Source organism: Puma concolor, chromosome E3 (genome assembly GCF_028749965.1).
Source record: "Puma concolor isolate L17-30 chromosome E3, mPumCon1.1.hap2, whole genome shotgun sequence".
In the NCBI taxonomy this organism is placed as follows: Eukaryota; Metazoa; Chordata; class Mammalia; order Carnivora; family Felidae; genus Puma; species Puma concolor.
The window spans coordinates 5,532,402-5,549,058 of NC_141682.1; the positions used below are offsets into that span (position 1 = coordinate 5,532,402).

General features: G+C 42.6%; 1 protein-coding gene across 2 annotated transcripts in view; it reads left to right on the plus strand.

Moving 5' to 3' along the window:
* The first annotated feature begins 1,067 nt into the window (after positions 1-1,067).
* EIF2AK1 (eukaryotic translation initiation factor 2 alpha kinase 1) overlaps positions 1,068-16,657 on the plus strand; it is a 31,672-nt gene continuing 16,082 nt past the window's right edge. Inside the window, exons 1-9 of one of the 2 annotated variants that reach the window (XM_086692987.1) lie at positions 1,068-1,275; positions 7,283-7,441; positions 10,229-10,362; positions 11,493-11,530; positions 12,258-12,357; positions 12,888-12,968; positions 14,337-14,436; positions 15,707-15,764; positions 16,044-16,365. In XM_086692987.1, coding sequence (XP_086549113.1) covers positions 1,158-1,275; positions 7,283-7,441; positions 10,229-10,362; positions 11,493-11,530; positions 12,258-12,357; positions 12,888-12,968; positions 14,337-14,436; positions 15,707-15,764; positions 16,044-16,365 — 1,110 coding nt within the window. In that variant the 5' untranslated portion in view covers positions 1,068-1,157. Of the gene's footprint in view, positions 1,276-7,282; positions 7,442-10,228; positions 10,363-11,492; positions 11,531-12,257; positions 12,358-12,887; positions 12,969-14,336; positions 14,437-15,706; positions 15,765-16,043; positions 16,366-16,657 lie in introns of those variants that run through there. The other variant, XM_086692988.1, reaches the window with a different exon arrangement.

Genomic DNA, 16,657 nt, shown 5'->3' on the forward strand with positions numbered 1-16,657 from the left:
CCAAATTGCTTCTATCAGGTTGAATGCATCCTGTATGACTTTGTAGGAAAACTGTGCTCAAATAAAATTCTTTTTTTTTTTTTTAATTTTTTTTTCAATGTTTATTTATTTTTGGGACAGAGAGAGACAGAGCATGAACGGGCGAGGGGCAGAGAGAGAGGGAGACACAGCATCTGAAACAGGCTCCAGGCTCTGAGCCATCAGCCCAGAGCCCGACGCGGGGCTCGAACTCCCGGACCGCGAGATCGTGACCTGGCTGAAGTCGGACGCTTAACCGACTGCGCCACCCAGGCGCCCCTCAAATAAAATTCTTAAGCAATACCCCTTTTACACATTGCACTGGGGTTGAGACTCAAAATCTGGAAGGCGTTTTATTCCAACTGCATAATCTGATCTGAGAGCCAAAAACAAAAATTATTTCCAGCAGCATTGTGTTGGCAACCAAGTCATCAGAGACGTCTCCAGAGGGCAGAGGATTTTTGAAGCTAAAAGCTTCAAATCACAGTCAATGCAGTGTGGCCATGGGATAACTTGGAAAAGACAGCCGCAGGTTTGAAAGTATTTCCGTTGAAAGTTCAGTCTCAAAAGCAGCGAAATTTTTGCTAGGTTGGATTCAGTTTGGCATTTCCCTTTTTTGTTGTTGGTCTAACGGTTGACCAAAATAGGTTCAGTTCTTGTTGAGATAGGTCTTGTAGATGCTTTTGATTTTTTTTTTTTTTTAAACACATGACAAATAGTATTGCATCCGCATTAAGTATGTATTTGGATTAGAATCTGCAGACACAGGATTCTTACACTAGCATCCGAGTCTTGGCGTGAGATGTCAACACCCTGACTTGTGTGCGGGTACTAAGGTCTCCAGGGCGGACGGGAACACAGGTGGAGGACCCCCGGCGTAGCGAGAACCCAGCACCCACAACCTATGGACCTCCGCGCGAGGACCAGCCCATCCTTTCCCCCAGGAAAAGGGGAAGGGCGGAGCCTGAGGTAGGACCCCCCCCCCCCCCCGCACTGGCGGCGCGCGGGAGGCCGGGGCGGGTCTTCCGTCGTGCGAGGGGCTACTTCCGGATCCGGTGGCGGAGGCTGGTGCGGAGTGAGGCGGTGTGGTGCTAGCTGGCTGGCGGGCGGGCTGGGCAGCTGCCCGCGCGCTGCGGGCGATGCTGGGAGGCGGCTCCGGGGCCCGGGAGCGCGAGGCGGAGGGCGACGGGGCGGAGGCTGTTCCTGCGCCGCCTGCCATTGAGTTCCCGGCCGACGGCTCGGACCCCAAGTATGATGGTGAGCGACCCGGAATGCTGCGGCGGCCCTCTTCTTGCACCCATCCACCTTCATTCCCGAGCGGGCAGGGCTGCTGCGAGCAGCCCCGAGCTTCGCCGCAGCCCTGGGGCGAATTCGGCTGGACCCCGGCCCAGCGACGGGGGGCGGCGGGCGGGCGGCATGGGTAAGGTAAACATTTATTGAAACGAGCGTCCCCGACCCACTGGTTTGTTTACGTTTCTGTTCCGTGGTTTCCTCTTTGCGGACTCGAAGTCCTTGGTAAGGCTTCGCTCAGGCTGCTTTCCAGCTTTCGAGCCCTGTGGTTTGGTCAGACGTTGAGAGTGAGCTTTGTGAACGACTAGACGGAGATTTTGCGGACCTTATACGCTTAACAGTTTGGGTTAAGCGTTTTAATTTGTAGTTTCTCACTGATAGGGGAGCTGAAGACTTATAGTGGGGCCGTATGGAAATCACCCTTTTCGGTTTAAAGAAAAACAATGCCTCAAGGTTTTTGGGGGGTGAAGGACCTTTGGTTACTAGGAGATACAGGGTTAAGCCAGGCAAGTTATGTTATAGTGAGAGGTACTTAAAACATTGACTCTAACCACTTCAAAGTATCCACTATTTTATTGAAGGTTCTTAGGGTCTTTAATTACTACCTGTTGTTTTGGCAGTTTTTAAAATTAAATTGTGCTATCAGGAATGAATACATTGATTCAGGGAGGTTTTTAGTTTACGGTAGTTAGGATGATTACAGGGAATACTTGCTCAGTTTAAGCATGAAGCAAGTATTAACATGTTGCAGTGGATTTGAAGGTGCAAGTCAAGTTGAAAAGATTCATTTGTTTCTAAAGTCCTTCGAACTTCACCCAAATACTGTCTATAATTCTTGACCCTAATGGGAGACAAAAGCAGACTGCGGTGGTAATTTTAGTAGGTCCTTGACAGAGTAGTTTTAAGAGAACTATTTTTTAATGAACCGATTTTTTCACATGAAACCTGGTCTACTAAGGCAGCACAATATTAGGTGAAGTGTTATGTCAGAGGAAAAGTCCCAGCTGTAAACATGCAGGTCTGTGTTATCTGTAACATTGTGATAAGGTTTTCTGCAAAGGAGAGATTATTTTTGAAGGGAGTGATCTTAGATAAGCTTTGGAAAACTTCTACTAGGTTACTAACAGTACTGTTGTGTTTACATATTGCCTTTTCTTCCAAAGAGGCCCAGAATATCCAGACATGATTTATCATTTTACGTGAAAAGTAAGGTCTATGGAAAATAGTTTCATTTTTTAGTAGACTTAGAAACAGAACTGTTAACAGAATTTCTTGAAGGTCATCTATATGATGTGAGGTGGTCACTCTGCCAGTTGATGGTAGAGTCAGAAAATTCAGAACCTAGATGTAACTCTATAACCTGTGTTCTTCAGCCATCTGTTATGTGGGGACCGACTTTGATCAGTTACTGCATGCCCCCCCCCCACTCCCCTGCCCCAGCATGCCCTAGAAGGAGAGCAACAGTAAGCCCATTGTCAGACTCACTGGTTTTCTTCTTTCATCTGACACAAGTTTTCCAGAATTTTTGGCTCAGATTAATCCTCCAGTTTCCTCCTTCATTTAATAATGGACCATTTATTAAGATCATACTTGTCTGAGGAGCCTGAAGTAGGTGATCCTTTTTTCTGTTTGTCTACTCACCTCCTACTTGGCAGAATTCTAGAACTCTAATTCACCTAGGAGCTCATACTATTTCTTATTCTTTTTTATAAGAGGACCCGACCTCATCTTTCCTATTACCCACTTAGATCTTCCTCTTCTACTTAACCAGGATTGAAGCGGGAAGCATTCAGTGTCAGCCTTCATTGCCTTTCAGTTTTACTCCTTCCTGCGTCTGAGTATTTGTCCACTGGTCTTTTTTATAGTTGCTATTTTCTTGATTTAGTTAGTTCATTTGACTCCACTGATCAGTCATTTTTTTTTTTTTTTTTTGTTTTGCTTTTTTCTTATTAAAAAGTAGAACTTGGGGCACCTGGGTGGCTCAGTTGGTTGAGCGTCTGACTTCGGCTAGGGTCGTGATCTCGTGGTTCATGAGTTTGAGCCCCGCTTAGGGCTCTGTGCTGACAGCTCAGAGCCTGGATCCTGCTTTGGATTCTGTGTCTACCTCCCTGTCTGCCCCTCCCCCGCTCACGTTCTCTCTCTGTCTCTCAAAAATGAATAAATGTTAAAAAAAAAAGTAGAATTTCATTATTGTAGAAAATAGGAAAGTATGAGTATAGAGAAGCAGAAAACTCTCCTAACCATCATTTCACCATTGTTGACAATTTGGTATATTAAAAAAAATTTTTTTTTCACATTACAGTGTGTTTTAAAATTCTAGAAAAACCTAAAGAAGAAAATTTAAAAACCACAATCTGATCACCCAGAGATTACTGTTTACATTTTGGCAAAGCTAGAGACAATTTATTCGATGACTTACATTTAAAACTATTGTTGGTCGGCACCTGGGTGGCTCAGTTGGTTTATTGTCCGACTCCTGATTTCGGCTCAGGTCATGATCTCAGGGTTCGTGGGATTGAGCCCTGTGTCAGGCTCTGCGCTGAGCACGGAGCCTACCTAAGATTTCTCTCCCTCTGCCCCTCTCTTGTGTGCATGTGCTGTCTCTTTCTCTCTCAAAAAGTATTGTCAAAGATCTCATGAACGGGTTAAAGATTTCTGAGTTTGTCCAAATAAACATTTAGAGAAATAATTCAGAAAAATTTAAGGAAATCAAGGAAAAAGGAGAAAGTCATCTGTACTCTCATCCCAGAGAACTCACTGCTAACAATTTAGTGTGTTCGTTTGCAAATATTAATGAGGGCTACTGTAAGCCAGGTGGATTCCTAGATAGTAAGATCCTAGATACTAAGGATCAAACAGGCAGACTATAAAACAGCGTGTTCACTGTAATTTCATTTCTTGTACAAATTCTATTGATGTATGGTTGAAAACAGAAGGGGCAGAGATTTTGTCTGTTTTGTTCTTTCTGTTGTATATATATATTTATATAGCTATGAAATAAATGCATTTTTATTTTTTTTTTAATTTTTAATGGTTATTTCTGAGACAGAGACAGAGCATGAGTGGGGAGGGGCAGAGAGAGAGGGATATAGAATCCAAAGCGGGCTCCAGGCTCTGAGCTGTCAGCACAGAGCCTGATGTGAGGCTCAAACTCACAAACTGTGAGATCACGACCTGAGCCGAAGTTGGTTGCTCAACCGACTGAGCCACCCAGGCGCCCTGAAATAAATGCATTTTTAAATTATGATCATAGTATGGTAAACCTTTTACATTCTGCTTTTTATCTATTTTTTTTTTTTTTAATGCTTATTTCTTAGAGCAGGGAAAGGGCAGAGAGTGGGAGGGAGAGAATCCCAAGCAGGCTCCTTGCTGTCAGCACGGAGCCTGACTCTGGGTGCGATCTCACCAACCATGAGATCATGACCTGAGCCGAAATCAAGAGTCGGACGCTTAACCAACTGAGCCACCCAGGCGCCCAACAAAAGTCTTTATTGATACCTGATTATTTCCTTAGACTACATGTACAGAAGTAGGATTTGTTGGGTTAAAAAAATAGGTTAAAAAAAAAAGTTTTGATACATTTTGATAAAATGATGACCAGAGAGGTTGTGTTAGTTCCTATGGAGCTATCTTGTCTCACCTTCATTAGTATTAGTGTTTTATAGCTTGCTCCTTTGACTGGATAATGGACTAGTCATGATTATCTTTTTATACACCATCGTTTCCAACAGCTGCATAATATTGTTATATATATATATAACTTACCTAGCAGGTTTTCAGTATTCTAAACAGTGGTATGCTAAACATCTTATACATTGTGCCTTGTTTACTTATTTTCTTGGTAGATATTTCCAAAAACTAGAAGCGTGAGGCCAAATGTTTGCACATTTTGAATTCTGTATTTATTGCTAGAAGTTGCAAGCACTTTTACCCCCTTGTGATTGAAAGTGTTTGCTTTTCTGTATCCATAACAATACCATGCTTTAAGTTTTTTTTAATGTTTGTTTATTTTTGAGAGAGAGAGAGAGAGAGAGAGAGAGCGCGAGCGAGCACAAGTGGGGGAGGGTCAGAGAGAGAGTGAGACACAGAATCTGAAGCAGGCTTCCGGGTCTGAGCTGTCAGCACAGAGCCTGACGCAGGGCTCAAACTCACAAACTGCGAGATCATGACCTGAGCCAAAGTTGGACGTTTAACCGACTGAGCTGCCCAGGCGCCTCTTCAGACTTTAAAAATAGTTACCAATCTGATGGCAAATTCTGGTACCATAGTTATTTTAATATGTATGTCATTAGTTACTAGTTAGCTTAAACCTATTTGAATTTTATCTGTGCTTCATTTTCTTACTAGCTTATAAGAGCTTTATATACATTTATTATCTTTTCTTTTTCTTGTCATGTATAGTACAGATCTGTGTATTGTATCTGAATGTGTTATTCAAGTTTTAACTTTAAGATGTCTTTACATAGAGAAGTTTTTACATGGGCACATTTTTCATTCTTTCCCCGCCCCCATACTTGGTTAAGTTTTCTTTTAAAACGAATAGCACATCTGTGTATGCCACAGGTGTTCTTTTGGTCTCCTTACAAGTCAGAGAGGAGATTGGTGATGAAGCCTGGACTTGGAAACTGACTTCTCGAGGACCTTAATAGATTATAGAGGAGGGTGGAATGGAATATTTGAAATGGGGAGGATTTTTAGCAGGTGTAGGATGTATGGTCTCTTTCTGCAGGGCATTTCCAATTGAATGGGTCCACAGCTCTTGAGGGTTTGAGAGGTCTCATCTTTTCTCTAACGCCCCGTCTTAGAGTTTTCACTCCCATTAACGCCTCCATCCTCCTTTTCCTGGTGTTGTATAGTTGGTCAATCCATTTCTTTCTTGACATTTCTGGGACCTGTTCTTTCCTCCATGTTTTTTCTTTCATTTACTCCTTTACTGGGCTCTTGACTGTTGCACACCCCTTTCCGTCTACATATCGCGTGTTTCCAGAGCAGTTTCCTCAAACATTTTTCCTTCTGACTGCTTTTGGCCTGTTCAGTAACATATTAAATAAAGAGTAAGTGAGAACTTACAACCCTCAACTTCAAGTGCCAACTCGTTCATCTGCTTGGTCTTGTGTAGTGGAAAGAGGATGGGCTTTGGGCCCCTGGGTGGCTCAGTCGGTTGAGCGTCCGACTCTTGGTTTCAGCTCAAGGTCATGATCTCACAGTTGGTGAATTCGAGCTCCGTGTTTGGCTCTGTGCTGAGACCATGGAGCCTGCTTGGGATTCTCTCTCTCTCCCTCTCTCTCTCTCTCTCTCCCTCTCTCTCTCTCTCTCTCTCTCTGCCCCTCACCTTCTCACTCGCTATCTCTCAAAATAAATGAACTTTAAAAAAAAAAAGAAAAGGGAAAGAGGATGGGCTTGGGAGTTATTCTGACCTGTCTGCTTATAAGTTCCTTAACCTCTGAGATCTGTAAAGTGAGAACGGTAACACTTCCCTCCCACTGTTTTGTGAGGATTGAATGAGCTTGTGCACATGAAACACCTGGTGTAGACGTAGTGCGTGCCCCAGGTGGTTTCCGTCCTTTCTCCCTTGCCCTCTTTCTGCTGCCAAACTCCCTTCTTTATGACTAGGCCTCGGCTGTCCTCTCGAAGGACATCTTGAAGCCATCTCGTTCCCTCTCATTTGCTTGAGTGTTGAGTTATTCATCTACCTATTTCTGCCTTTGCACACCTCATTACTACCAAACTCCCCACCTCCCACCCCCCAACCCCCAACCCCCCAATGGCATCCTTCTGCTAGTCTTCCAACTTCCAGAATTCAACTCAAAACTCAGTTCCGGTAAGTCTGTCTTGATTTACCCCACTGGGCATAACTATTGTTTTGTGTTTTATTTCCTTAAATGTAAATAGTTTGTGTTGCATTAATTAGATTCTGCTGTTTTGTCATTATGAGATATGTGTACTGTTAACATTTTTTCCTCTTAATTTTTAGAATCTGATGTCCCAGCAGAACTCCAAGTGTTAAAAGGACCCCTACAACAGCCGACTTTCCCTTTTGCGGTTGCAAACCAACTGTTGCTTGTTTCTTTGCTGGAACACTTGAGCCATGTGCATGAACCAAACCCTCTTCGTTCAAGACAGGTGTTTAAATGTTAGTAAATCTTGCTAAATAAGCCTTGTAGAAATACTATGTTGTTTGATGTTGTGGGTCTGAGAAGCAGCTGGTATATAAACATTTGAAATAGGTATTAATAGTTTCTATTTCTTGAATGTGTTTTATATTCTTCTTTGGGTAATTGCTAATGAATATTGTCATTGAGGAGCCCAAAAGATTAATAACCATATGATCGTGTGTATTTAAACAAATGAAAGATAGTTTTTTTGTTTCTATAACATGTTCCTTCATGTAATTTTTGAAGATCTGTCATGGTTTGGTTGGTGAGCAGGTAAATGAAAATCACAGCTACTCATTCTGAAGTAGTTCTTAACCAGAGCCCTGGAAGAGCTGCATGCCGTGTTGTTGAACAGGAAACTGTTTTCCTCTACGTGCTGGATACTTCTGACACCCAGTGTGTGGGTATTTTCCCGTGCTGACCAGTTCTCTGAAACCAGCTGGGTGTCCTACCATTCAATTCAGTTCTGATACTACTTGGAGTTATTGTCAGTTCCCACAGGTTAAGGGCTCAGTCCCAGACTGCCTTCATTTTGGATGCCAGTTGGCAAGTAGTGGGTCCCCAGTGTCCTCAGGTTACCCGTACTTGTGTCCAACTTGGCTGTAAATTGTTCACTATAAAGGGTCGACCTCTCAGGTTTGATAATTTGCTATAATGGCTCACAGTAGTCGGGGAGACACTTCTGCTTACTGGTTGATTATACAGTAGAGGGTATGATAACAATACAGGTGAACAGCCAGATGAAGAGGCACATAGGATGAGGACCAGTAGGATCCAGCGTATGGGAGCCTCTTTCTCCATGGCGATGGGGTGCATCACTCTGCTGGTAGGTGGATGTGTTCACCCAGAAGCTCCCTGGATCCTGTACCTGAGGGATTTGTATGGAGGCTTCATCATGGTGGCATGATCAATGAACTCAATCTCCTGCTCTTCTCTCCCTGGAGAATGGAGGGGTGGAGCTGAAAGTTCCAAGCTTCTAATCATGGCTTGGTCTTTGTGGTGACCATTCCCCATTTGAAGCTCTCTGGGGGACCCTCAGTCGTCTCATCAGCGTAACAAAGACACTCATCACTCTGGAGATTCCAAGGGTGTTAGAAGCTCTTGTGTCAGGAACTGAGGTTGAAGACCAAATATTAGAACAAAAGATGCTCCTCGCCCCCTCAGCACTTGGGAAATCACAAGAATTTTAGGAGCTGTGTGAATTTTAGGAGATAAGACCAAGCATGTTTCTTATTATACCACAGTGGTTGAAATGTTTATTTTTATTGCTGCCATAGGTTATGTGTGTGAGAAACTTGAACTCCCCCAAAAATTAAAAAAAAAAATAAAAAAAGAAACTTGAGCCCAGAAGTGAGCAGAATTACGGGTTATGATGTTTCTGGTCCAGCTCACTGAGAGCACTGTGGCCTCTTTAATAGCTCCAACCAGCCACAGATTCTGAGGATCTTTTCTACTGAAAAAGTCTAAGTCTTGTTTAGTGTTAGGAATCCTCAGACTTACAGATACCTTTATGCCGTCTTAGAACGGAATGTTCTTAGTTAAAGGCAGATTATTATTTTGATGAGCTCGGTGGGACATGAAAAATGTACGCGTGTACACTTATTTTTTTGAATGAGTGATGGGGAGATGGGTTATACAAAAGCACGTGTTCTGTAGGCTCCGGAACAGTGGTAGCTGGGGATTATTATATTGAGCTCATTGAATAGAAAAGCAGGTTATAACTACCTTTAAGTAGTAATATTCTTCCTAATTAAAGCAAATCTGAATCTTGCTGATTTTAAGATATTTTTGAATTCTCTTTTAGGTGACTGAACTTTTATTTTTATTTATTATTTATTTATATATTTTTTAAATGTTTATTTTTGAGACAGAGAGAGACAGAGCATGAGTGGGGGAGGGGGAGAGAGAGAGAGAGAGAGAGAGAGAGAGAGAGAGAGGGAGACACAGGATCCGAAGCAGGCTCCAGGCTCCGAGCCGTCAGCACAGAGCCTGATGTGGGGCTTGAACTCACAAACCGTGAGATCATGACCTGAGCCGAAGTCGGATGCTTAACTGACTGAGCCACCCAGGCACCCTCACTTCCCCAGGTGACTGAACTTTTAAATAAAATATATTTAAAATGTTTTTGATGTTATTCAGTTAGTTAATAATCTAATGAAATTACCCATATAGAAAGAATATTCTCTATGGGGTGTGTGTGTGTGTGTGTGTTTATGAAAAAATAAAAGCCAAGCACTTCTGTAGAAACTTCTTTTTCTGAGGAGCCTGGTATTGTGACTTCAGACTTGACTTTCCCCCTGGTATTTGGTCTTGATGCACATGTACTCTTTGTGGGTTAGAGAGGGTCCATAATTGAGAACAACTTTTGTTCTAATAACGTTTTCACTTTGCCTCTGTTCGGACCTCATTGCCTGTCAGCAAAAGGAGATGTGATGTGTTTGAATGTCAGAAGACTAGTAAATTTACATTTTTTTCTTGCCTTTTTAAAAACAGCTTAGTACTTTACCAACCATCCAGGCATGGTAAACAAGCAAGTGCTCAGTATCTAATAAGCAAATGTAGATGTGTTCCTGATCGATGAGTGATGGTTGTTCCTTCTCTGTTAGAGGCTCAATATCCAAATTGTAATGTGTATGAAGATAACTTTTTTCTTACAGAGGTTTTGTGGTTTTTTTTTAATAGAGGCTATTAATACTCTTTAGTCTCCTTAAAATTGTCATCTTATTGATGGCCTTTCTAATAATAGTTTTCCATGTTCTTTGTAGTGCTTTGTCAGACCTTTATCAAAATGGGACTGCTGTCTTCTTTTACCTGTAGTGATGAGTTTAGCTCACTGAGACTACATCACAACAGAGCTATTACCCATTTGATGAGGTCCGCCAAAGAGAGAGTTCGTCAGGTAAGCGCTGAAATACACTTCATATATGACAAAAACATTTTAATTTCAAGAGAACTGTGTTGTAAAGCATTATGAAGTCCTGATTATAATACGGGTTTATGAAAACGTTAACCTTAATTTATCCAACAAATATTTATTGAGTGACTACTATGTGTTAGGCTGGGATTCAGGCAGCAAACCAAATAGACAAAAACACCTGCCCTCATGGAGCTTATGTTCTTTTTTTTCTTTTGAGATTATGTTCTGATGAGGGCAGTCAGCAACAGCAACATAAAAATGTATAAAAATAAATAGGGTGCTACATGGTGGTAAGTGTTAAGGAGAAACAAAGCAGTGAAAGGGCTTAGAAAATGTGAGTTATATACAGAGTGGCCAGTTATTTAGGTGAGGAGCCCAAGTTGAGTATGAGCCGTGCACCTGTCTGGGGGAAGAGTGTCCAGGCAGAGAAACAGTGATTCCCGAGGTGGCAGTGTGCTTGGCTCACCGGCAGCCATGTGGCTGGAGTATAGGCAAGGGGAGAGTATGGAAGAGGTAGGGAAGGATGGCAGCGAGATGGACAGATGGGGTAGGATCTTGAGACCGTTTTAACATCTTTGGTTTTTTTTTTACTCCGAGTAAAATGGGAAGCATTACAGGATTTTGAGCCAAGGAGTGACATGATCTGACTTTCGTTTTAATGGACGCCCCCCTGCCCCCCCAGCTGCCGTGTTGAGAATAAATGGAGGGAGCCAAGGGTAGAAGCAGGGAGACAGGTGGTCATACAGGGACAGGAAGTGATGGTGGCTTGGAATGGGTGGTAGCAGTGGAGATGTGAGAGGTGGTCTGTTTCTGCATGTATTTTGAAGGCAAAGCTAGAGTTATTTGCTGATAGAACTCCTTGGTCAGTTCTCATCTTTGGCAGTGGATGGCAAGACTATAGCTTTTCAAGTAGTGATCTTTTGGTGAAGAGAGAAGTGTTTTCAACCGTAAACCCCTAGGTGACATTGAAAACGCCAGAGTGTTTTTCTTTCTTGGAATGTCGTTTGAGCATTTGAGACTGTTAATGTGACATGACTCTCACATGAATTTTGTGAGATTCCTCATTCCATGAACTTTTCAAAATGCTTTTAAAAGCAGTTTTCTAATTTTAGGATCCTCGTGAGGATAATTCTCATATCCAGAAGATCAGGTATGTGTTAAATACTTCTGTGATTGTGCAAAGAGTAAGCTCTCCAAAAGAAATTAAGAACTTATCCTGAATTAATCAGAAATCAGTTTGCGGATTAAAAATAATGTAGTTCGGGTAATTTATGAAAATTAAAATCTTTGTTCTGGGAAAATAGTTGCTGCTCCAAGATTTGTATCACTTCTCATTCCCACTCCCTCTTTTGTCCCCCCTCCACTCCTTTTTCTGTGTGGATTCCATAAGCCCCACCCTTTATTGAGGGCACTGACACCCGGTCTCTGTCAGCAGAACAACATTGAATTTTGGTTGTATGTAGGAAATGCTAGTTTAAAATCCGTAATTGGTCTCATTAAGAAATTTAAATAGGTTTGTTACTGAGCTCAGCTAATCAACTGCTGCTTGTTAGTTATCCTTAGGATTCCTGCTTTAAAACATTGATAATTTCTAATTGGAATGCTAATTACTGGTAACATACTTGATTACTTGATTAATGATCCCTTTCCTGTCTTTATTTTTTCCCCACTCGCCGTCTGTATTACATGTTGATTTGCTTAGCAAATATTTTCTTCCTAGAGAGTGAAAAGTGTCATTTTGGCTCATCTTTTCAAACCATCATAATTTAGTGATAAGTAAGGTTTGGTAGGTTAATAATGCAATGAACGTGAAATATCCTAGATTCTTGAATCTCTCCTGTTTTGATATTGATTGGTTGTTTGTATTTTGCTTTTAGATCAAGGGAAGTAGCCTTCGAAGCACAGACTTCACGTTACCTAAATGAATTTGAAGAGCTTGCTGTCTTAGGAAAAGGTGGATACGGAAGAGTGTACAAGGTTGCTTCCCACATCCTTGTTTTGACCTCCTACTCTGAATAAGTGCATTTTGAGAAGTTGTTCTCGTGATTATTATTTAAAGCGCTCAAAGGAAATTCCTAGAAATCATGTAGGCTTACTCTTCGTTGAGATCTGTCATTTACGGGGAAGTCAGCAGGTTTTAACCTTTTCCTAACCATACTGGTGGTTTAGGCAGATTCTGGAAACTATATTAATTTTCTTGAAAACGTATCATTGAAGAAAGTCGTGGTATTGGTATTGTATTTTGGGCCTTACATAGTTTTTTTTTGCTAACATTCCCATTTTTCAGACCTAGAGTCTCTAGGAGTTGGAGTCTCACTGCAGTTTGGAAGCTTCTAGTCTGGCTGGCTATGGCCGACTTCCCTGAACTCTTTACTATTAAAGAGGAGGCTTGTCTTTCGCTTAATTTTATCTCTTTAGCTAGTTTGGATCCTGAGCTCAGGTTACAATAACTTTCTCTGTTGGAATTTAATGGCACAACGTACTTTCTCTTTCCCTCTACTTTTTAGGTCAGGAATAAATTAGATGGTCAGTATTATGCAATTAAAAAAATCCTGATTAATGGTGCAACTAAAACAGATTGTATGAAGGTATGGTTTTTTAAGTGTATTTGTTTTGAATAGTTGAGTGTTTAAGTCCTTTTGAAAGAGTTATGTGTGTGTGTGTGTTTGGCAAATACTAGATGATATGGGGGCTTTTGGGGGGGAGGGGTTTAAGTTATTTAAATTCCAGTTAACATACAGTGTTATATTAGTACAATATAGTGGTTCCACAGTCCCATGCATCGCCTGGTGCTCATTAGGCTCTGATAGTTATTTTTTATTAAAAAAATTTTTTTAAATTAATACTAGGTGTTGTGGATTGCCGAATTTACTGAGTGGGTTACAGTAAAACAAACATCAAAACTAAATTTTTATTTGACTTAATTTTCTTTTAGGTTTATTTTTTTTATTTTTTTTTAATTTTTTTTTTTTTCAACGTTTATTTATTTTTGGGACAGAGAGAGACAGAGCATGAACGGGGGAGGGGCAGAGAGAGAGGGAGACACAGAATCGGAAACAGGCTCCAGGCTCTGAGCCATCAGCCCAGAGCCCGACGCGGGGCTCGAACTCCCGGACCACGAGATCGTGACCTGGCTAAAGTCGGATGCTTAACCGACTGCGCCACCCAGGCGCCCCTCTTTTAGGTTTATTTTGAGAGAGAGAGAGAGAGGGAGAAAGTGCGAGTGAGGGAAGGGCAGAGAGAGTGGGGGGGAGGAGAGAGAGAGAGAGAGAGAGAGAAGGAGAAAATCCCAAGCAAGCTCTGCACTGTCAGGGCAGAGCCCAGTGCAGGGCTCGATCTTACCAACTGTGAGACCATGACCTGAGCCCAAACTAAGAGTCAGACTCTCAACCGACTGAGCCACCCAGGCGTCCCTGACATAATTTTTTATAGACGCTCCTGACTGACCACATTTCAGGAGCATTGCTGGGGAAATTAATTTTTAAAGTAAATCATTCATATACAGCATAGGTTGTTATGAAAATTTGAGTTCAGTTCAGGTTCTGGTCTTCCCCCCGACATGTTGTATGGTCCTGGGCAAATGACATAGTCCTCTAAGCCACTTGTGTCTCCTGTCCTTGACGTAGTGACTGCAGTGGTTTTATTTACCTTCAGGGACTGGATTTACTCATAGTATATGTGCTGCCGAAGCAAGCACTGGACTTACTGGTAGTAGTAAAATGAGAGAACAAATATAAACGGGCTCGGTAAAGTGTGAAGCACTCGGTACATGTACGTTATTTTGTTGCTGTGACAATTCCATTTGTCTCAATAATATTACGATTATCTTAACGTAGTTTAGATTTCCTGTTCAGATGGATTTCGGTTGTTTTGCTCTGAAACAAGTGGTATTTTGGTACGATGGACAGTTAGTCAGCTGTCCGTGAAAGCCAGATCTAAGTGTGTTTCCTCTGTAGGTACTGCGGGAAGTGAAGGTCCTGGCCGGCCTTCAGCATCCTAGTATAGTGGGCTACCACACTGCTTGGATAGAACATGTTCACGTGGCCCAAACACAAGGTAAGCAGGTACACACGGTGTAGCTGAAGGGTTGGCAAACTTCGGCCCGTGGGCCAGACCTGGCCCACCCCCATTTTTGTGCATCCCCTGAGCGGAGGGTGTTTTCTTACATTTTTAAATAGTTTATTTTTTATTTATTTATTTATTTTTGAGACAGAGAGAGACAGAGCATGAACAGGGGAGGGGCAGAGAGAGAGGGAGACACAGAATCTGAAACAGGCTCCAGGCTCTGAGCTGTCAGCACAGAGCCCGACGCGGGGCTCGAACTCATGGACTGTGAGATCATGACCTGAGCTGAAGTCGGACGCTTAACTGACTGAGCCACCCAGGCGCCCCTTTAAATAGTTTAAAAGCTATCAAAAGACGACTATTTTGTGAAAGTTACCTGAAATTCAGATTTCACATCAATGAGCAAAGTTTGCTAGGTCACCGGCTCATTCATTTGTGTATTGTCTGTGGCTGCTTTTGCACCACAACAGCATAGCCCAGTAGTTGGGACCGAGTCCTTGGAAGACCCACAGAACCTACAGCAGTAACTCTCGGGTCTTCTGCAGGAAGTTTGCTCCCCGCTACCCTTTTTGGGCATAGTTGAATAGCTCTGTTTCTACAATTCCTAAAATGAGCCAGGCATTTGAATACGCTTATTATATTTTGCCAGAAGGTATTGACATTTTTAGACTTGTGGTCCCATTTGCTGTTATTTATTAAAAAACTTTTTTTTTGGGGCGCCTGGGTGGCGCAGTCGGTTAAGCGTCCGACTTCAGCCAGGTCACGATCTCGCGGTCCGTGAGTTCGAGCCCCGCGTCAGGCTCTGGGCTGATGGCTCGGAGACTGGAGCCTGTTTCTGATTCTGTGTCTCCCTCTCTCTCTGCCCCTCCCCCGTTCATGCTCTGTCTCTCTCTGTCCCAAAAATAAATAAAACGTTGAAAAAAAAAAAAAAATTTAAAAAACTTTTTTTTTAAATGTTTATTTGTTTTTGAGAGAGAGAGATAGAGAGAGAGAGAGAGAGAGAGAGGGCAAGCAGGGGAGGGGCAGAGAGAGAGAGGGAGACACAGTATCTCAAGCAGGCTCCAGGGTCTGAGCTGTCAACACGGAGCTCTACATGGGGCTCGAACCCACGAGCTGCGAGATCATGATCTGAGCCGAAGTCGGACACGCAACCGACTGAGCCACCCAGGTGCCCCTCATTTGGTGTTATTTTAGCTCTGCCTTTGACTATGACTTAGAAAACTAGGCTGCTTGAAGATATGTTTTTGTTTTTGTCTGACAGATAGAATTTCTATTCAGTTGCCATCTTTGGAAGTGATCTCCGACGAGGACGACGACAGGTGTGTGCACTGGTGTTTAGTTTGGCCGGTTAAGGTATAACCTGCCCTGGGTTGTGTTTGTCTTTTTCCTCATTTTCATTACAAAATGTTAAATTGTTTCCTCCTCTCAGCCATTTCTTGTCAGTGTTTTCAGTAAATGTTGCTCCTAGAGAGATTTGATGCCATTTGCTTCAGGAGTTTACCAGTCGAGATTCTGAGGGCTCGAGGGGACAGCTGAGTTACTCTTTATCTTTTTTTTACGTCGGTTTTTAGCTTTACTGTTTTTTTTTTCCCTTCCAGAAATCAGTATGTTAAAACTGATGAAAGTAACAGCTCATCCATTATCTTCGCCGAGCTCACCTCAGAGAAAGAGAAGTCCTTAGAAGAATCTGGCATTGAAAATCAGAATAACAGATTGGTGAATTACACCACCAATGCAGTTACAAGAGATGCCAGTGAATTTGAATCATCCGGTTTACTCCAGGGAAATGGTTTGGCCGATTTGCCTTCCAGATCGATCGTCGAACATCAGCTGCCACTTAGGCATCATTCCGACTTAGAAGAGAATTTCGCATCCACTGAGGAATCTTCGGAAAACTTAAGTTTGTTGGGGCAGACGGAGGTAGGTAACTTTCCCAGAACCTACCGATGATTTGATGCTCAGCCATAGCAATTATGTCAAGGACCGTGACTAGCTGTGGCCTCTCCCTGCCCCCGCTGACTGCTCACCTTGCCCTCCCCCGTCTCCCCTCTCGCCCTTCATCTGCTTTGGTCAGCCTCTCCCCTCCACGTTCCCCCGCCTGTGGCCCTTGTGTTAGGTCTTCTCTCCTTTGCTTAGTTAGCTCCTACCACTCCTTTTCTGGTCTTCTCTAGATCTTCTCATTTGTGCCCCCTGGAGCTGGAAACATCATTCA